Source organism: Eptatretus burgeri, chromosome 7 (genome assembly GCF_056783735.1).
Source record: "Eptatretus burgeri isolate ZD-2024b chromosome 7, Ebu_testis_v1, whole genome shotgun sequence".
Classification (NCBI taxonomy): domain Eukaryota; kingdom Metazoa; phylum Chordata; class Myxini; order Myxiniformes; family Myxinidae; genus Eptatretus; species Eptatretus burgeri.
In genome coordinates, this window is record NC_140967.1 from 1,615,877 (window position 1) to 1,637,828 (window position 21,952).

General features: G+C 46.4%; 1 protein-coding gene across 13 annotated transcripts in view; it reads left to right on the forward strand.

The window, feature by feature from the left end:
- KIAA0586 (KIAA0586 ortholog) overlaps nt 1–21,952 on the forward strand; it is a 389,421-nt gene that overhangs the window by 362,044 nt on the left and 5,425 nt on the right. For 8 of the 13 annotated variants that reach the window (XM_085887220.1, XM_085887212.1, XM_085887217.1 and 5 more), the window contains 3 exons: nt 1,472–1,679; nt 10,105–10,232; nt 18,573–18,628. In XM_085887220.1, coding sequence (XP_085743346.1) covers nt 1,472–1,679; nt 10,105–10,232; nt 18,573–18,628 — 392 coding nt within the window. Of the gene's footprint in view, nt 1–1,471; nt 1,680–10,104; nt 10,233–14,327; nt 14,369–18,572; nt 18,629–21,952 lie in introns of those variants that run through there. The other 5 variants (XR_015059776.1, XR_015059777.1, XR_015059775.1 and 2 more) reach the window with 4 other exon arrangements.

Consider the following 21,952-nt stretch of genomic DNA (forward strand, 5'->3'; position numbering starts at 1 on the left):
TAATATAGACGAGTTATACCACTAATACATGTTCAGCATAAGTGTGTGGTTTCTGTGTAAAACGATAGAGCATGTGTCGAAGTTTGTTTCGGAGTTGATAATCAAGACCCCCTCACCACCATAATGTTTTTCCAAGCTTCCCCACTCTTACCCCTCATTAAGTTTTTAAATCATTCTCCACGTAATCTGTGTCTCTTTCAAGTGAACTGAACTTTCACCTGCTCTGTACCCCGCAGCAAAATCCCTTCCCTCACCTTCACAGGACAGCACAAGCACTGTCTTGCAACCATGCAACCATGTAAGAACTACAGCCATGTTGATAACTGCTCGACCTGCCAGAAACCATTCACAACTGCGGGTGTGGCCAAATGCTCCAACAGGCCAGTGGAGAACCAATCGGTGCATGGTCACGAGGAAAGAAAAGCTCAGTGGCATGGACAGAATGAGCATTCGGGACTGAGTAGTTAGTTGAGTTGGTTGAGGGAGCAGAGAGTGGAGAGCAGCAGCTCAAAGCATAGATTAGTTGTGCCAGAGAGATCACATGGAGTCCAGCAAGTGGACTCTTCAGTTCTGGAGAGAGACAGGACTCAGTAGTGCCAGACAAATGCTCATGTGTTACGAAGCTACGGAGCACAGACACAACACAGCCAGACACATCTCTTCCTGCCAAAAACTCGCCATCTCACGCTCCCTCAACACAGGCAGCATGTGGGGATCAGGTTCTTTCTTTCATTGTCTTGTGACCTCTGCCTGTCTGAATCTTCGTGGTGTCAATGATTAAGATATCGTGTAAGCTGTCACGATAATAATTTAATATGTGTGCATCTTTTTGTTTTTCCTATCCCTCATTCCTTGTTTTTTTATTATTCCTTAAACCTGTTTCTCACCACTGGAGTATTGGCCTGGTGCACGTTTTGCAATTTGGAAATTATAACTGTGGCGTGAGTTAAATTCGCAGCCATTGGAGACGGCGCAAACCCTCCGCGAGGAGATTGTAAAATCACCATACGTTTCCCCGGGGTACATCGCTCGGCCCCAAATCCTTTTATAAACAGGGAAATTACCATATGCAGCAGATCCACTTTGAGGTTCTGTCCTTCAGAAACCGAAGAACAGACTTGTTTGGCTTTCCCTGCGGATGGCATCTCTGAGGACAATCCGTTGCTAAATTGATGATCGTCCGGATGGAAGATTTGACCACATGACCACCACATGTCCAGCACATGGTCTACCATTACAACATCTTCATGTACCACTTGTGGTTTCATTATTAAGTGTGTGATTCTGAACGAAATGTGCTGGTTTTTACAATCCCACGGTTCATGAATATTTGCTCCGCGTGATACAAGTGTGTAGAAAAGGAATGTTTATGTCCTCCCAATACAGTGTGGAACTGTGTACTGCTGGTGTCAGGTATAAAACTCACCTGTGTTTACCCACTCCTCTTTCTATATATCCACGCCATTCTCAGGTACATAGTTCCCAGGGAGAGGGAATGATGCTAAGCGAAGGTGAACTGAGTCAGGGTGAGCGGCAGCGTCTTATCCCAGCAGCTGAGGCTGTTATAACAGGATGCTCTCAGTTTGAGTCTCCTCGTCCTCTTTCTGCTTTTCCTCCTTGCCAGCTTCTTTCACCCACTGACACCACGAGACCATGCCCACAAAAGGTCCAGGATCAGGGTGAGTCCTGGCAGTTTCACATGCTTTTTTTATTTGCTCCTTTCGCTCAGCTTCTTTAAATCACCTGCACCATTTACTATTAACAATATATTCTAATACGTTCTCACATGTGTGCATCGTGTGCGCAGTGTTGGGTGTGTGTTTGCCCATATGCATGCATGTGTGCCTGTAAGCATGTACACACCATGCTTGCAACAACATCTTGAAATCTCGGACATTAAACCAACAGGCTCTCTGTTCGGCTTGCATCTTCTTTTGAGAGTTTCAATTGTTCGTATTTATTTTTATTTTTACTCAGAGAAGGTGTTAGCATTATCACATTCTCGAAATACAAAATTTGGACAGTGGGCGCATGTCATTTTTCATGAACAGATGTGTCAGGAACAGTTGGCACTGGTATGATTGATTTATTGATTATATTTTTTCATTACATTCTGAAACATTGTTGAAAAACACAAACAAACAGTCGTCTTATATCATTTCAACATGATCCAGTCAATGGCTGTGTAAACCTTGGAACAACTCTTTCTCCTTGACCAACCTGTGGCTGTCTGCCTCATGTTTTTTTGGTGCAATTCACTTCTGGGTATCTTCCTCGAAATGATACAAGCTGTTCCGTTCTGTTCTGTTCTTGCGTATGGCAGCTTGGCTGCCAGGTAGTTATCATTTCTTGGAGCGTGGCTGTGCCGCTGATGCCGTGCCCCTCTACCACTATACTGGTACTCATGTCGCTGACTTCGGAAGGATTACATGCTGAGTCGACCCCACCTGGTGTCAATTCAGCAGCCAATGGGGCTTGAACTCAGGACCCTAGGATCACAAGCGAGCCACCCTAACCACTAAGCTGGCACCAGACTGCACAAGCTGTTCATCAACCGTAACAAACTTGCGAGACTTGTACTTGGCTCGACAGTTCCGAGGAAAGACATTCCAAATTTTGCCGAGTAGTACCAACTTTTCTTCAAACCATCGTTCTTGATGTGTAACTGTGTCATCAAAACGTAAAATCTTTTCAAGTCAGAGAAAAGGCCGTCACTTGCAGTTGATGCAAACTTTAAAGCTCCTCAATAATAAGGGAATTTAGCCTCTGAAACCCCAGGTAAAAGACAAAATCCCATGAAAGCAACAATTTTGTCGATTTCCATCCATTGCCAGTTACCTTCATGATTGATGTCGTGCATGACGAGCAATAGAATTTGATGGTTCAAGAACAGGTGAAAAGCATCACGACTGGAATTGCAGTTGTCAATTGCACTTTGGGTAGATCCAGATCTCTCACAAAAAATCATTTTTCTTGAAGTTTTCCTGCAGCAGGTGGTGCAGAACTAAACAACTGCTTTTCGTCCTTGGATACCTACTATGCACAGCCAGCTGTCTTTGACTCGGCTGTTGTGATTGAGAGGTTATATTTAGCTAATCTAATCTTGCATATCATAAAAGTTGGACAGCCAAGTCACAGCACTGTCTGTTGTGAGGTCGATCGCCCAAAATCCTCCATCAGATTTCCGTAGGTGACACTTGTTCACAATGTGATGAATCGTCTGATCTGGGTGACCAGAGTCACATACTCGGCTGTCTTTGAAATTTCATTTGTGGAGGTGGGGTGATGTCCTAGCACGGAGAGTATGGATCCTGTTGAGCGTGGAGCACTGTTTCTGGGGGAGGTCAAAACCTGGAGGCTCTTCCGTCGGATCACTCACCAGGTCTTTCTCCGCAATGTTGTTTTCTGTCCAGAGATTGTGCCCCTTGTCCTTTGTGTCAAACCCCGCATCACTCAAAACATTTACAGAGCCCCAGAAAGGTTTGTGTGACTTCATTGCATTTACGTTAGGTTCGGTAGGTCCTCATGGATTGGAGGCTATGGGTTGGCTTTGATGCAGTCAAACTATCACAGCATTCTTACCTTCCAGCCTATTATGTTTAATACCAGCAAAGGTGCCCGGCAATGCCGGATCCCTCCTCCCACACCACCCCACAGTCCCTCCCTCCGGACTCCCACCCCTCCCTCCAGATTCCCACCCCACCCCTCCCCCCCAGACTCCTACCCCATCTCTTCCCCTCCCACATCCTATCTCCTCACACCCCCTCCCCCTCCAGACTCCCACTCCACCCCTCCCTCCTCCTACCCCACCTCCATCCCTCCGGACTCAAACAAATAAAATTATTTTACACCATGTTGTGGAATAGAAGGATTCAAGTGAAGTCAATGACGTCATACGCAATGACACATTTTAGGAGATTACTTCACACCACGTCATTTTTATGATTTTACACAAAAGGCGACATACCTCGAATGGAGGCAATCATGGCTTTGTTATAAGCTGCAATGGAACTGAAATTGGGGTCAAAATCGAGGAATATAAGTATTCAATGGAAGGCACATGCGTTGACGTCTTTTATAAAATTATTTTACACTTTTTTTGGCCCGTGAATCGACACTAACATAGTGCAGGTGACAACTTCATACGTAATACCTCATCGTTCACTTCACCTTACCATGTTGTTCACTCGGACCTTACCACGTCACTCACATGGACCTCACCATATCGCTCACCTCTCCTTACCATGTCACTCATTCGGACCTTACCATAATCGCTCACTCGGACCTTACCATATCGCTCACTTCACCATACCATGTCACTCACTCACAACGATTTCTTAACGCTAATTTTTTTTCCACTTTCCTCACTTATATCATCGAATGCCTGATCATCAAAGCTATGAATCGCTGGATACATTGCACCACCCAGACCACCCAGAGACGCCAGCTTATAACCACCCAGAGACGCCAGCATTCATGGCTTTATTTAATTTCCGCACATGCCATAACCTCGAGAATCTCTTAAACAAACCGAATTTCAAAATTTAAGCTCAGAATTAAACATAGCAGCGTTTCTGAATGCGAAAAAAGTGTTCATGCGTCCAATTCGGACGTAGTTTCACATTTCGGGCGTCTCCGAGAGGTGTTTAATATGACAGATCAGTGATCGCTAATCACTTGCCAAGCCAGCCATTCCTTATCAACCGTTTTGTCGGAGTACTTCCTTGAGTGCATCAGCCACTTGGCGAGCACTCTACAATATTCACACTCTCACTGAATACTGTACATTGATCGATGTGAACAAAGTTTAGAGGCTACTCATCTGTGTTGGCTCCGCATTGTTCTGCAGTGCGTCGGGTGTTGCCTGGCTCGCTAAAAATGTGCAACTTTATTTTACAAGATGTTTCCCCTTTTTGTACGATATTCTTTCATTATATAACCCATCACTTAGATATAGATAAATTCATTTGAAAAAAATTAAATGTTTCATCTTTAAAAGTTTGTTCGTGTTGTTGGAGTGTTTGCTTGGAGCACTCTTCAAGCTCTGATCTCTACAAGCTTCCATGGCGATACCATCGATCAGTTGTTCATGTGGAAATCTCTCTCATTAAGAAGGCAAAACAAATCAGATGATTACAATGAGAAAAAAAATGTTTTCAGTTACAAACAAATGAATCGCCACATCACGGCAGGATAGCCAAGAGGTACGCATGCTCACTCTCAGCTGTCGAGCCTGGGTTTGAATCCTGACCCAGCTATAAACTGTCATCCCCATGTTTCACAGGCAGGGTGATTCATCAATGTGCATGCCGTCTCTTGGATGGACATTAAACTGGGTAACACATCTGCCAGAATCCCCCTCCCTCTCCCCTCCCTCTCCCCCTCCCTCTCCCCCTCCCTCTCCCCCTCCACAGTCTTCCCTCCCCTCTCTCCTCTCTTCCACCCCTCTCCCTCTTGCTCATCCCTCTCTCTCTCTGACCCCTCCCCTCTCCCCCCCTTTCCTCTCCCTTCCATCTCTCTTCCACCCCTGTCCCTCTCTCTCACACCCTCCCCCTCCCACTGATACCACGTCCCTCATTGGATGTCGACGTGCAGTGCGCAAGCATGGCTCGTGATACCAGCCGCGCCTTTTTTTCCTCCCCCTGATTCCTCCCCCCCCCCCTCTGTTGAGGGGACTGTAACATGTACGAATCAGATTTGGAGTGAGCCAACTGGAGGGGTCCAAAGGTGGCTGCATGTGCGAGCATGTATGCATACAGGTAGCTACAGGCCTTTGCCAGGTAGATAGCATGGGTTTTAAAAACGGCAGTTAAAAAGAAAATGTTGCTCTTTTGGTGTGTTTTATCTCCCTTCCCTTCCCCGCTAACACACTGCCTTCCCCTCTTCTTGCTCTGCCTTCCCTTCCCTTCCTCTCATACCGCATTATCTTCCACTCATGCTGCCTTACCTTCCCTTGCCCTTACGCTGCCTTCCCTCCACCTCCCCTCATGCTTACCTCCTCCCAAACCCCCTCCCCTCTCCACCCCCATGGACATCTCCCGGTGGTTTCCACATGCTGTATTAATGTGCTGTTTTAACATACCCCATTTCATTCAATCCTCCACTACCCCCTCCTTCTCCACATGTCCCATTACCAAACACACACACACACACACACACACACACACACACACACACACACACACACACACACACACACACACGAGGAAATTCGGTAATACCACCTGTCGCTTCGCTGATGGGAATACTTAGAGAGGGGAGTGAGAGGAAGAGATGGGAGAGAGATAGGGTGGGGGAGAGGGGCGGGGAGAAAGAGGAGAGGAGGGAGAGTGAGGGTGGGGAGCAAAGAGGGGTGGAGGAGTGAGGATGGCAAAGGGAAGGCAGCATGAGGAGAGGAGAGAGAGAAGGCAGCATAATGATAGGGGAAGGGAAGGCAGTGTGAGGGGAGGAGAAGGCAAGGCAACATGAGTGGAGGGGAAGGGAAGGCAGTGTGAGGAGAGGAGAAGGCAAGGCAGCATGAGTGGAGGGGAAGAGAAGGCAGACGTGCGGTGAAGCGTTAACTATGATTCATACTGTTTCATCAAAGTGATTCTACATGGAATAACAGTGAAGATGGAAACAAAATAATGTCTGAAATCAATTTTCTACCTGTCATACTATCCCGCCTGGAGATAAATACCGCCTGGACATGTCCGAAGACAAACACCGCCCGGACACGTCTGGAAACAAACTTCCGTCCGGACATAAACACCACCCAGACACATCTGGAGACAAACACCGCCCAGACACAAAACCCACCGGATGCGTCTGGAGACAAGCCAACCTGAGACAAACACCGCCCGGACACGTGCGGAGATAAATACTGGAGGCAAACATCGTCTGGAGACAAATAAGACACGGCCTGGACAGGTTCAAAGATAAACACTGTCCAGACATAAACAATTGAGACAACCCATCACTTTGCTGACAAGGATAGTAAGGGGGTGGGGGAGCAAGAATGAGGGGAGAGGAGGGAGGGTAGGGTGAGGAGTGGGAGAGTAAGTAGAGATGAGGGAAGTGGAACAAGGAGGAAGGTTGAGCGTGGAGGGAGATAGAGGTGGGGTGGGGGAACGAGGAAGGAGGGGAAGCGAGGAGAGTTGGGGGATTGAGGAAGGAGGGGGAGCTAGAAAGGAGGGAGTGAGGAGGGGTGTGGAAATGGAAGGCAGTGTGAGGGGAGGGCAAGGAAAGGCAACATGAGGGGTGGGTCTGTCTGTACATAACCGCTGTCCAGACATGTCAAGAGATAAACACCGTCTGGATGACGGGTATACTAAGGAGGTGGAGGGGAGGGGGGAGAAAGAGGGGTGGAGGAGCGAGGAGGTAGGGAGACTGAGGAGGGGTGGGGGTGAGGAAGAAGGGGGGCTGAGGAGGGGTGGGGGAAGGGAATGCAGTGTGAATAGAGGGCAAGGGAAGACAGTGTGAGGGGAGCGTCCATCTTTCGATAACCATCGGCCAGACATGTAAGGAGATAACCACCATCAGGATATGTGCTGAGATAACCACCATCCGGGCATAACCACCATTCGGAGGAGAGAGAGAGAGAGAGAGAGAGAGAGAGAGAGAGAGAGAGAGAGAGAGAGAGAGAGAGAGAGAGAGAGAGAGAGAGAGAGAGAGAGAGAGAGAGAGAGAGAGAGATATAGAGATATAGAGATATAGAGATATAGAGATATAGAGATATAGAGATATAGAGATATAGAGATATAGAGATATAGAGATAGAGAGATATATGGGTCGAGTGGGGGTAGGGGAGTTAACAGAGAATGTTTTACTTGATGAACAACACACACACACACACACACACACACACACACACACACACACACACACACACACACACACACACACACACACACACTCGTCGTTTGACAGGTGGAAAAAAATTTGCTCTGTAATTGAGAAAACACTTTAATATGGCGAACAGATCGGAAATTGAGTGTTATCAAATGAAATCGATTTTTCCTTTGAAACTCACAGAGAAAACATATAACCTTTGTAAAGCACTCCAAGTCATATAAAATAACCACTTGCTTCCGAAAGTTACAAGGACAAAGGAAAACATGATCACTCATTCACTGCTGAGGTTAAAAGTTAATACCTTCAAGATACGGGATGAAACTCTATCACCACAGCACCCGCGCAACCAAGCATGTAGGCATACATACACACCCACGGAGGGTCCCTAAATTACAGATCCAAATACACTCAGAGATGGACTTCTACCTTGGAGCAACTGCTGACTGTACATCCCGATTGGGACACAAACTTTACTGCCATCGACTGTTGGGCACTCGGCAAGCGGCTTAAGCACTCAAGCAAGCACTCCAATTAAATGGTTGATGAGGACGGCTGGCTTGGCAAGTGATAGTTTGGATATATGGATATTGCGATGTCCGAATTACACAAATAAACACTTTTTTTTAGCAGTCAGAACTGCTGCTAAGTTCAATTCTGGAGCTTAATTTTTGTAATTTGGTTTAGTTTAAGAGATTCTCGAGGTTATGGCATTGGCAGCAATTAAATAAATCCATGAATGCTGCCGTCTCCAGGCGTTTATAAGCATTGCAATGTACCCAGCGATTTGTAGCTATGATGAACAGGCATTCGATAATATGAGTAAGGAAAGTAAAAAAGAAAAACTTTATCATTAAGAAATTGTTGCGGCCTGTTCCAAGTCAAGGCATAGTTGAGCAGGCCAAAAAACATGGCGCCTGATGAAGGATATAATTAAATAAGTCCATTAATTATCTTCAAAGGGGTGTTTTAATTAACGCAAACACTTAATTTCCACTCTTGCACTTCCTTGGAGTTCCCTGAGTATACATGCAAAGTTTCAGGTTGCGCGGTTTCATGGCTTTGGAGCTATGGAGGAGACACACACACTGACACACACACGCATATACACACACACACACACACACACACACATTTATTAGTGTCTGTGTGTTTGTGTGTGTGTGTGTGTGTGTGTGTGTGTGTGTGTGTATGTGTCTATATATATATATATATATATATATATATATATATATATATATATATATATTTCATGCACGGGATGCATACGATGACTCATCTTAGCTCAATAACCCCGATTGGTTGATATGAAATCCCACGATAACGAAATCGGGACACAATAGGTTGCCCCCAATTGGTTGAAACCCGTGGTTTTTGAGGGTTTAATGTATCTCTGAACATGAGTGGTTAAGTCTGTAATTTTTTTGGCTGGACAATGTACATGCCTTCACCTTTGTCAAGCTTTGGAGTATTTTTCTGTAATTGTTCATTATTCATTGATTTCCTTCATGATATGGTACCTGCACACTCCATTGACTATATTAATTTTAAACATTTATGGCTTGGTTTCTCCATGTAACGTGTTTTTTTTTAATCAAAAATGAAGACATTGTTTTAAAAGCCAACATAACATCATGTAAATGAGAAATTGTACCCACTCGTATAATTGCTACTAGATGACCCGTGAACCCGTTGGGTTCCCGTTGTGACAGCGGTTGATAAAGTCATTTAAAAAAAAAAGAAAGATAGCTCCAGCAAACTATACCGCTCAGGTTGTTTGCATTGATCAAATAATCCCGAAGAGTACTTGACTGAATCGGGAATTGATTTTTTAATAATTTTTTCGTTGCCCAATTTGAACGAAACTTGATACTGCACACCTCAGGAGAATGGTAAGGTTGGGCCGAAAATTTTTGTTCTACCTTGTACCGTTTTGGCTGTATTTCAGGAACATACATGCATGCTTACATACATACATACATACAAGATGAGAGTTTTAGTAATATATAGATAAGCTACTCATAAGAGTGTAAGCTGTCCCCATGCAGCATTTTGTGGAGTTTAAAAATGCTTTATCGCTTAGTGTTGTTAGGAATTGAGTAATTTTCTGGTCAAACGCTGTGATTGGCAAGCAATTGAGTCAGAAACTGATCCGAAATTATTTTAATCAGTTTCAGAAGTAATTAATGTATGGATCCCATAAAGAATGTTTGGGTTCAGCAATGCATGTCCTTCCCCCCACCCACTGCACACTCCCATCCCCCACTCCCCCAGCAGAGCCATTGAAGAGAAGACACCGACAGAACCTAGTTGGATTGAAGCAAAAGAGCTCTCAATCCCCACAAAGAGATAGAACAAATGAAAGCAACTTCAAAGGCAACTCATCTATCCATGACGAGCAGGTACGTTTCAGTTCATTTTGCTCAGATTGGCCAGCGGAGCACACGTCTTCATTTTTCGCTCATCTGGAACTTAGTTCCGGGGAGCTTGTTAGATGGCGTGTCGTCTGTCAGACGCCATATGTCTGTCTGTCCACAAACACATGCAACTCCTCTCGAACGGCACACACAATTTCAATGAAACTTGACCATAACGTTCAATACATGGTACGTACCAAAGTTTGTTCATGGCATTAAAAACAAGTAAAAAAAAGACATAAAATATCATCGCCCCTCTTGTTTTAGTAATTTTTCGGGATGGAGGTAAAGGGCTAGCCAATATTTAGATACAACTGAAATGGCCGGCCGCTAGTCTAACAGTTGGCCATCTTTGATCAGATCACAAAATAAAGTAGGGGGCATGTGTATGCCATCATGCACTGTGCGTGTGCTACGTTTGAACAAAATCGGATCAGGCTTGTCTGAGAAATGGTTGGAGACACAATTAAGTAAGAAATTGGCCACCAGTCGGCCATCTTGGATCTGATCTCGAAAAAAATGACGTGCACAAATGTAAGCCATCATTCTTTATCTGTGTGCCAAGCTTGAATAACATCCGATGAATAACATCGGAAAATGCATGTCCGAGAAATGGTTTAGGACGTGTTCAACATCGGGTATTTCACAACTAAAATGGCCGCCTGTCGGCCACCTTGGACCTGATCAAAAATAAAAAAACGACGTGCATAAATGTAAGCCATCATTCATTATCTGTGTGCCAAGTTTCAACAAGATGAGTAAATGCATGTCTGAGAAGTGGTTGAGAACGTGCTCGACGCTGGGTTTTTTCCAGCTAAAATGACCGCCAGTCAGCCATCTTGGATCTGATGTCAAAAAAAAAAAAAAGACGTGCATATGTATTCCGTCGTGTGTTGTCTTTTTGCCAAGTACGTCTAAAATCGGTCCATCCATGCCTGAGATGTGGTTGCGGACGCATATAATCCCCCGAAGTAAAAACCAACAGAAGTAAAAAAAAAACTTTTGAAAAACAAGAAAAAGAGCAACCAGAGATTGCAGACCCTCGCCAGGACTTCTTTTGAACGGTGTATTTTGTGTGGCGTTTGTGCACTGCTGTTACGTAATTAATTAGAGATATATTTAGAACTGTCACTTTATAACTGCTGGCAGTGATGACTGAGCACCAAGACGTCCCACTTTGATGCAACCCCGCTTTGATCGGACACCTGACACTGTCCCATGACATTGTTTTTTATTATTATTATTATTATTCGTTATTCAATGTAATTTAGAATGGGATTAAAATAAATTCAATTCAATTCAAATGAAATGGAAGACCAAATAGGTATAGTCCTGCATTGGAGTATTCAAAAGGAACCTGAACAAGAAAAAAGCAAAGATGAAGTCATCAGGAGGAACCTGGATAGGATGCACATTTCAGCCGATTCTCCTCGACCCTCAAACCCATCTAGGCACAGTCAAGTGAGCCTTATTCAAAAAAAGAAAAGAACCCAGATCAAAAAAATATAATAATTCTGGCTGCCAGACCATGCGGCCAATCGTTTAAATTTAAAATATATATTCCCCATCACTACTAGAACATAAATGTGAAGTTTCATGTCAATTGATTAAGCGGTTCCAGAGAGAACATTATTTAATATTTCTCTTCAATCCAATCTGGCTGCCAAACCATGTCACCTATCAATTAATCCAAAACAAACTTGTACACCCAAGGCTTGGAGAACATTTGTGTGAAGTTTCCCCTCGATCTGTTCAGCCAATTGAGAGAAGATTTTTGAAGGTTTTTTTTTTTTTAACAATATGGCTGCAGAATCACGTGACCGATGACGTCAATTTCTTTTCTGTGGACCATTTTATCCATAAATGACCCTCAAAAAATTTTCATGCTGATCAGATGTAGCGTTCTGTATGTGCAATTCTGACGTCATAAGGCACCTATGACATCATAAAAAATCACACTTATTCCCCATGAGGAGTACTTGTGTTGTGGGCCTGGGTTCGGTGGCGATAAACGACCACGAGGGGCAGCAGTAGGGTCGTCTCCACCGAACATCCCGGAATTTAGGTCGTGACTCTCGGATAAGTCCGAAAGGTCACGGGTCCCTTAGCGGACCGTGGTCGCCAATATTTTGACGGCGTGAGGTGGGGTCCACTTGTCTAATTCCAATTTACCTAAGTACTCACACCGTCTAGCTACCGGGGAAACCACACCCTCTGTCTAGCTACTGGGGAAACCACACCCTCGGCCGACTCTGTCCGAACCAAGTCCCATGTACCGACTCGGGTCCGGCGGACTGAGCGGGAGTTACCAGAGCCGCACCAGTCCCAATGACAACTTACGGCACACGGCCTCGCTAATTCTCAATACGCACTGTGCTGGGTCAATGGTAGAAACGACAGGCAACGAACTGGAACATTTAACAGATATTTATTTACAATAGGAAGGGGGGCACAGAGCAGAGTTATCCGAATATCAGGCAGGCAATGTACAATTTAAAGAAACCACTTAAACAATTCCACCTAACAGAATGGCGCCACACACACATACACACACACACACACACACACACCCAAAAGAAAATGGACCCCGTGGGTCTTTATTCAGCCCCTCAGCTCAGAGGGAAGGTGAGCTGGGGGAACAGAGCCTGGCCGGGTACCTTCCCACCGGACGGTCACACCGGACTCCAACCACCACGGTGGGGCTCGAACCCACTTCCAGAAATCCACGGGCCCACGACCCTGGCTGCTCAGCCACCACCACCACGAGGAGCCACCTCAAAGGACCGCAGACCACGACCGAGACCAAGCCACCACGACAGACCAAAAGCAATAGGCCTTCGATGACTGCAGTACTCTGGTCCTGACAACCACTCTACTCTTCCTTTTGGACGGAGCGAACACTTCATCTGGTTGGGGCGGAGTCGGGCCTGAGGAGATGAACCTCCTGATTGGACGGGGCGTCTCGGGGGGGGGGGTGTCGGGGCATCTCGGAGGCCCGCCCCCCGAAGAGGCTCTGTCGTAGTTCCTGGCACTCTGGCCTCCCATTGGCCGGAGCGCCTCAGACCCGCTCGCCCCTTCTCCCATTGGCTGGAGGAAACTCTCCATGCCCTTCCTCAGAGCGGAACCTCGATCCGAAGCGATGTAGACTCCGTCCACGCCTTCAGCCAAAATCACGTGGGAAATGGAGTCGGTGGTTTGAAGAAGTGAAGGGGATTTGTTGTAAAAAAAACTAGCTATAAAAAAAACTTGGCAGCGCACACATGTAATTCCCGTTAGACATAGGGGATGGGGCCCTAACTATAAACATATACTTATCGAAATAACTGAGCTATGAGGACTGCTGACTGTCTGTGTGCGAAAGGCTTCCAGATCCGTAACACTTGCTATGTGCCAAGTTTCAATTTTTTTCCTTGTTGCAGTCTCAGAGATAGAGGTCCAAAGTTTTTCTGTTTTTCTAACATGGCTGCCACACCACCTGACCTATTATGTCATACTTTTCATTCTACATTGGTGGCACCTATGGTGAAAATTTAGTCTCAATCTGACAAGCGGTTGCAGAGAAAAACATGAAAGTTCTGTGAGGACACAAACAGACAGACAAACAAAGGGACAGACAGACAGACCAACGAACCCAAATGCAATACCCTCTCCTTTGGCGAGGGTAACAATGTAAAAACATAGAGGGATGAAATCTCAAAAAAACAACTAAACATGGTAGGAATGACACCACATTGCGATTCCACAATACAACACCACAATCCTTTTTTGTATTACCGTCACGACATCTTTTAACATTTTACTTTTGTTGTGGGATTGTGATGGAGCAACATCAAAAGATATTGTGATGGTCATCCATAAGAGGAGTATGGTGTCGCATTCTGGAATCGTAATGTGGTCTCATTCCCACCTTGTTTGGTTGTTTTTTTTGAGATTTCAACCCTCTGTTTTTACTTTTTTTTTATGTTTTTTTTTCTTGTGTAACAAACAGTTCGGTGGAATTTCCACCAAAAGATAATGACAAATCAGTGGGAGAAGGCTCACTAAAAGAAATGTCAATCATCACACACTTCTCGTTTTTAGCTCACCTGTTCGAAGAACAAAGAGCTATAGCGATACCCCTGGTGAGCGTCAGCGTGAGCGTGAAAATGTTAAAGTTTTTGGTGCAAGTTATTTCCTTTCTAATGTTTTTATCGACCACACTATTTTTTACTGATTACAATATACAAATACATATATTGCTTTAAAATTATTTGGATCAGACCACTGCAATGCTTCATTAAAAATATTATTAGACTAGTCTTTTTAAAACGATAAATGTATAAACAGGCAAGCATTGGGTGGCTTTGACACCAACTCTGGTTTAATTTTATGTTCCTCACAATTCTGTGACATTCTATCAGACGCGCACGCACGCACGCACGCACGCACGCACGCACGCACGCACGCACGCACACACACGCACACACACACACACACACACACACACACACACACACACACACACACACACACACACACACACACACACCTCTTCGGGGCCATATATTTGTTGGAGGATGTGGTGAGCAGGGATTATGTCAGCACATTGGCAGGTACATTGTGATTTTGGGAATCAGGTCAGGTATGGAAGCATGTGCCAGAACAGCGTGTCGCTGCGTCCACTTTCCGCCGGTACACCAGGGTCCTCCATCTGGCCATCCCCCAGGCAGATGCCAGGCCCATCCCCATCTCCTTGAGATGATGGTCAACCTGCTGCAACCATGAGGCACGTGGTCGGCCCACTGGCCTCCTCCACTCATGAGACTCCCTCGCTGAGAGAATCTGGTGAGCAGGATCAGCGTCAGGAAAACGAACCACATGTCCATACAGCCGCAACTGACACTCACGGACTATGCAGGGAACAAATCTCATCCGAGTCTCTCTCAGCAACCTCTCGTTGGACACAAAATCCGACCAGCGGAAGCCAAGGATTCTCCAAAGAGACCTGGTACCAAAGGAATTAAGTCTCCGTCTCAGATCCTTGGTCAGAGTCCAAGTCTCGCATCCATAGAGCAAGACTGGAAGTACCAAGGACCTGAAGACTCGGACTTTCGTCCTCCCGCACAGATACCGGCAGCGCCACACCCCATGATCCAGTGAATCCATGACTCCCCAGGCCCGACCCAGACGTCTATTGACCTCTGACTCACAGCCAGCAGAGACATGAATATCACTGCCAAGGTAAGTGAATCTCTCCACGACCTCAACATCCTCACCACAAACAGACACAGACAGGACAGCAGCATCCAAGATGTCACCGAAAGCCTGGATCTTAGTTTTGACCCAAGAAACCCGTAATCCCAGCGGTTCCGACTCCTCATTCAGCACCTCGAGGGCCCCCAAAGGATATCGAAAGTCTCCGCAAAGATGACTGCATCATCTGTAAAATCAAGGTCCGAGATCTTGACATTCCCAAACGATGCACCGCAGCTTGATCTCTCTGACATCCTCCCTAAAATCCAGTCCATACAAGTGCTGAAAAGTGTTGGGGCCAGTACGCACCCCTGACGAACTCCAGTAACAACTGGAAATAAGTCAGAGATGGTACCACCACACTTCACAGCACTCTCAGTACCAGAGTAGAGTTCAGACATCAGATCGATCAGTTTTGGTGGCACGCCACGAAGACCAAGAATCCTCCAGAAGACATCCCGATTCACTGAATCGAACACTTTACAGAGATCAACATAGGCTGCAAGCAGTCCCTGCCGAAACTCTCGTCTGCGTTCGGTGAGGACACGAAGAGCAAGGATACGGTCAATCGTTGACCTCTTTGGTGTAAAGCCTGACTGCTCTGGACGCTGGTGCTCAAGCAGATGGTGGCGAACCCTATCAAGAATTATCCGAGCAAAGACCTTGCCCGGCACTGAGAGCAGCGTCACCCCTCGGTAGTTGTTGCAGTCTTGGCGATCACCCTTCCCTTTCCAGAGAGGAACAACAAGGCCCTCTTCCAATCAGTTGGGATGATGCCTGTGTTCCAGGCAGAGCACAAAACTGCATGCAACGACACGAGTGCAGCATTTCCACCAACCTTGAGAAGTTCAGCATGGATGCCAGAGATCCCTGGAGCTTTGCCCCATTTCAACTGCTTCATCGAAGCCCGTGTTTCCACAAGCGAAGGTGGACCACAGTTGATTCGAGGGTCAGCAACAGGAATTGCAACACCCTTGAAGTCCAACTTGACAGCTGGGGGATCAGCCTGGTACAACCGCTCAAAGTAACCGGCCCAGCAGGCCTTCACTTCAGACTGCTCTGTCAAGAGCCAACCACCCTCTGCTCTAACTGCAGTGATCCGAGGGATGGGCTTGGATGAACGCAATGCGCGAATTTCCCTGTAAGCTGGACGAGAATCACCTGTCCACAGGTGATGCTCTACCCCCTCACAGATTCCTCGCACATAGGCCTCCTTGTCCACCCTCAGTGCACGTACAGTTTTACGCCTCAGCTCCCTGAACAGCTCAGCTCTGCCATTCAGCCTGGCCCTGCGACTCTGGTCAATGGTATCCAGTGTCCCTTGAGAGACAAAATTCTTCTTTGCCCTGCAGTGAGTTCCAAGACATCCACCGGCAACATCAAGGACGGTGGTCTTGAAGGCACTCCACAACTCTTCAGGACCCCCAAAGCACCCAGACCCCCCAAGTGTCCACTCAGCCTGTTCGCAAACTCCTCAGCTACTCTCTCATCCCTGAGCTTGCCAGCATCCAGCCTAGGCTGGGATGGTACCATTCTCCAGGATTTAAGGTGCAGCTTTAGAGTTGCTACAACAAGCCTGTGGTCAGTATTGAGGAACTGAGCACTCCGGTGGACCCTGCAGTTCTGGATCATCCTCCAATGACCGTCAATGAGGACATGGTCAATCTCCTTTGCCACAACGCCAGCGTTGGAATACCAAGTCCAGCGATGAGCTTGTGGGCGCTGAAACCATGAACCAGCCACCCTAAGTCCATAACTTCTTGCAGAGTCAAGGAACTTAGTGCTATTCTGGTTCATAGTTCCTGACCCATGGGTACCAACACACACCTCATAACCATCCCTATCAGTTCCAGTCGATGCATTGAAATCCCCCAAGACTAGAAGTATATCTCGTTTGGGGCACTGATCAACCACAGACTCGAGCGCGGCGTAGAATGTGTCCTTCACGGTGAGATCACTCGCTTCAGTCGGAGCATAAACAGAGACCGGGGAAATGACACCTAAGGAGTGACGAATCCTTAATCTCATAATACGCTCGTTGACCGGTGTTACCTCAATTATCATTGGGGTCAGCTTATTGGACACAGCTACAGCAACTCCTTGGGTATGGTAACCATCAGAGCGACCAGACCAATAGTAGGTGTAACCACCCACCATTATCTCGCCGCAATCCGGTCTCCGAACCTCAGAGAGAGCTGCAATCCCGATGTCCAAACGCTTGAGCTCAGATGATAACAGAGACAGGTGATCATCCTCTCTTAGGGATAGGACATTCCAGGCACCCACCCGAAGGGACCGCCTCAGGTTAACCCAAGGAGACCGCCGTCTGGTGGACAACACCTCAGCACCACTCCAACACTCTCCCGCAATCTGACCCAGGGATGTTACCCCGTAGTTTCCCTCCTATCATCAAAGATTGGGGGTCCCGAAGGCTTTGCCCCAATCCCGCCATCCGGTGAGCTGCCCTGCGAAGGGAAGCTGCATAGGAGGTCCTTCCACGGAGTGGGTTTTCAGATTTTTTTGCGTTTTTGTGTTTTGCGGAATGAAGGGTTTTACGGTGGCCAGAGTGCAAATCCTGCCACCAACCTCCGAATAAAAAAGTAACCCAACTGCAGGAGGACGTCCGCAGACACAGTTGGGCACTAGATATGGATGGCCGTTGGCTCACAAGGAGCTCCTCCGCCCTTTGACAGGTTTTGTTTTTAATCCTCCTGGGTGCCCATATCCAAACACCCTCCTCACCAGAAAACCTAGTGGGGGAGACGGTTTAGTCGCCGACAACCCGACCATGGAACAGGTTAGTCCAGGTTTATATGGTACCTGTAGCAGGTCACAGATGACACCTGACCTGACCTGAACATATGTTTTGTGAAAACAACAGTGATTGTCTATGTACAGCCTCCTCATGATGTGTTATTCATATAAAAGTTCACAATTCAATGTGAATGTTAGGAAAGTGCAGCATATGTGGAATAATGGTAATAAATTATAACAGGTTATTTGTGATGGTTTGGAAGGATCAATATAATTTTGTTCCCTTATCTCTGTTCCTTTACAAATGAAACACTGCCCTGTCCCACCCCTACTCCAAAGGTTTCTTCTCTCAACACAAGAGTGATTGAAGTTCACAAGCAACGACGTGATTTCTGGTCAGTTGTTGACCTGCTCTATAACGTGCGGCCCATAGAACCGAAGTTACAAATTTGTGTTTTCTTTTACACTCATGTGGATCAGCTCGCTACGCTCTCCTTGCCACACGTCATTACAGAGATTTGCTGTGTTGTCATGATTTACACCAGTCATAATACAAACATTTATTTTGTACAAAAGTTTTTGAAATGTTGGTGACGCTATATTTTAAAAAATTTATTTGGAACATAAAAAGATCCAAGTGGTCTAAAAGCTCGAAAAGCCAAGGGTCGAAGTTGTCTAATATGTCTGAAGGCTGTAAGGGGTCTAAATAGTGTAAAAGTCTACGGGGTCTAAAGGGAATTAAGAGGTGTTTAGGTCTCAACATTCTAGGGATCAAAAGGGTGAAGGGATATAAAGGTGTCTAAAGTGTTGAAAGGGTCTTAAAGGTAAAGGGGGTTGAAATGGTCTTAAAGTTGGGAGGGGTCTTGAAGGGTCCGAGGAGTCTTATCATTGACTTTTGGGACTTCAGGGTCTTTTGGGACTTTTGTGTCTTCTGCGGCTTTGTGTCTTCTTAGTCTTTTGTGTATTCTGGGTCTTTTGGGTCTTTGGGGTCTTCAGGGTCATTTGGGGTCTTTGGTGACTTGGAGTCTTTTGGGTCCTCAGGGACTTTTGGGTTGTCTAGGTCTTGTGGGTCCTCGGGGTTTTTTGGGGTCTTTAGGGGTGTTAAGGGTCTTTTGGAATTAACGTTCAAACATGAAGGGTCTTTTGGATGCGATTAATAGGCATATAGGTTTCACAGACAGACTGATTGATAGCTTCACAGACGGCTTCACAACTTCATCACCTCACTCATGCACAGACTCACTGTGCTTTTCGTTTTTTTTCTGCATAGATTGCTGAAGCCGCAAATGTGTTTACACCTGGAGAAAGATCGCCATCGTGTGGGTGTAAACTCAAAATCACAATTTTATTGAGAAACTAGCAAATACCACCCATCACTTCACTGACGGGAATACTAAATGGAGGAGGGAGAAAATGAGGGGGAAGAGGGAGAGAGGGGTGGGGGAAAGAGAATGGGTGGAGTGTTAAGAGGTTCCAATCGTGTTCAGCCTTTTCGGCTGCTGGTTGCATCATTGGTTAGGGGCGCAGCTATACCGCTGATGCAGTGCCCCTATTACCAGTACTCTGGTGCTCATTTCACCGACCTCAGAAGGATGGCAGGCTGAGTCAACCATCTGGTGTTAATTCAGCAGAAAAACGGGGCTCAAACTCAGGACCTTGGGATCCCAAGCTTCCACCCTAACCGCGAAGCCAACGCCAAGTTTTTAGTGAAGACGTGGAGGGGAAAGGAGAGATGAGGGAGGGAGAGCGAGGAGGGGTGGGGGATCGAGGAGGGAAGGGAAGACAGTGTGAAAGGAAGGGAAGGCAGATATGCGGTGGAGCGTTAATTACAATTCATTCTGTCTCATCAAAATTATCCTGCATGGAATAACAGTGAAGATGGAAACAAAATAATGTCTGAAATCCACTTTCTACCAGTAAACAATATAAATAAACCATACAATAAACACAGTCCGGAGACAAACACTGCTCGGACATTTCCGGAGACAAACTCCCCTTCAGAGACAATCACCACCCACACACTTTCGGAGCCCAGCTGTCCAGAGACAAACTGCTGTCCAGATAAGTCTGGAGACCAACTCCTATCTGGACATAAACACTGCCTGGCACATGCGGAGACAAACACCGCCCGGACATGTGCGGAGACAAACACCACCCGGACAAGTGCAGAGACAAACTCCTCCCAGCTGCGTGTGGAGAGAAACACCACCCGGACGCATGAAAAACTTTGAGTAGCTTTCACCGAAAAACAACGTGAAATTTAAATCGACGTTTCTGGGATATGTTCAGAAACAGTAATCTTCATAAACAGGTGCGTGTGATGGGTGGAAAAAAATTTGGCTCAGTCATTTTAAAAACATGTTGATATGGAAAATGGCTCAGAAATTGGGTGTTATTTTACAACTCACTCAGAATGACAGCACGAACCACTCGCTCAGAATGACAGCATGAAACACTCGCTCATGGTGACGAAGCACGAACCACTTGCTCAGTGTGATGGAGCACGAGCCACTCGCTCAGGGTGACGGAGCACGAACCACTCGCTCAGGGTGACGGAGCACAAACCATTCGCTCAGGGTGACGGAGCACAAACCATTCGCTCAGGGTGACTGAGCACGAACCACTCGCTCAGGGTGATGGAGCACGAACCACTCGCTCAGGGTGACGGAGCACGAACCACTCGCTCAGGGTGACGGAGCACGAACCACTCGCTCAGGGTGACGGAAAACATGAACCACTCACTCAGGGTGACGGAGCACGAACCACTCGCTCAGGGTGACAGAGCACGAACCACTCGCTCAGGGTGATGGAGCATGAACCACTCGCTCAGGGTGACGGAGCACGAACCACTCGATCAGGGTGACAGAGCAGGAACCAATCGCTCAGGGTGACGGAGCAGGAACCAATCGCTCAGGATGACGGAGCACGAACCACTCGCTCAGGGTGACTGAGCACGAACCACTCGCTCAGGGTAACGGAGCACGAACCACTCGATCAGGGTGACGGAACGGAAACTACTCGCTCTAAATAATGTGGAGTGGCAAAAGCGTCCGCAGTGAGTGAACGATTCACTTTGAGTGACGTAGCGCAGGACCGCGATCGACAATGGGCACTCGGCAAGTGGCTTAAGCACTCATGCAAGCACTCCAAGTCAATGGTTGATAAAGAACGGTTGGCCAGTCTGTCACTGCATACCATATAGGATCCCTTTAACTTTAAAGCCAATCTTCACTGTGCATGCCTGCTCGTCTGTGCACATGTCACGTGGTACATCGGTTCGAGGTCATAACTTTATTTTAAAACGATCGTTTTTCACCAGATTTGTTTTGATTCCTTGTAGAGCACCTCACGAAAGCTCCAAAAATATCGACACAGATCTGGCAGACGCTATGGATAGGCAGTCCCTCTGAGGGACAGTGCTTGAGGCCTCACAGTGAATGCATTAAATCATGCAGCTCAATGAAGCTAGTTAATTTTGTTACGTTCCTAAGATTTTTGTTCACTCAATATAATTCTCCAAACAGTAGAAAAAGATACGTTTAATGCTTTGGAAATTTCACATTTTCTTGTGTATCTATGGAGACGGACGGAGGGAACATAGACTTGCTTGTTTAAAGTAAATAGGAAAATCGGTTTAGTTATAAAACTCGTTATTTCTTCAAATTATCAGATTTCACGACAGATTTCGACACTTATTTAGTCTGGACGATATCCGATTC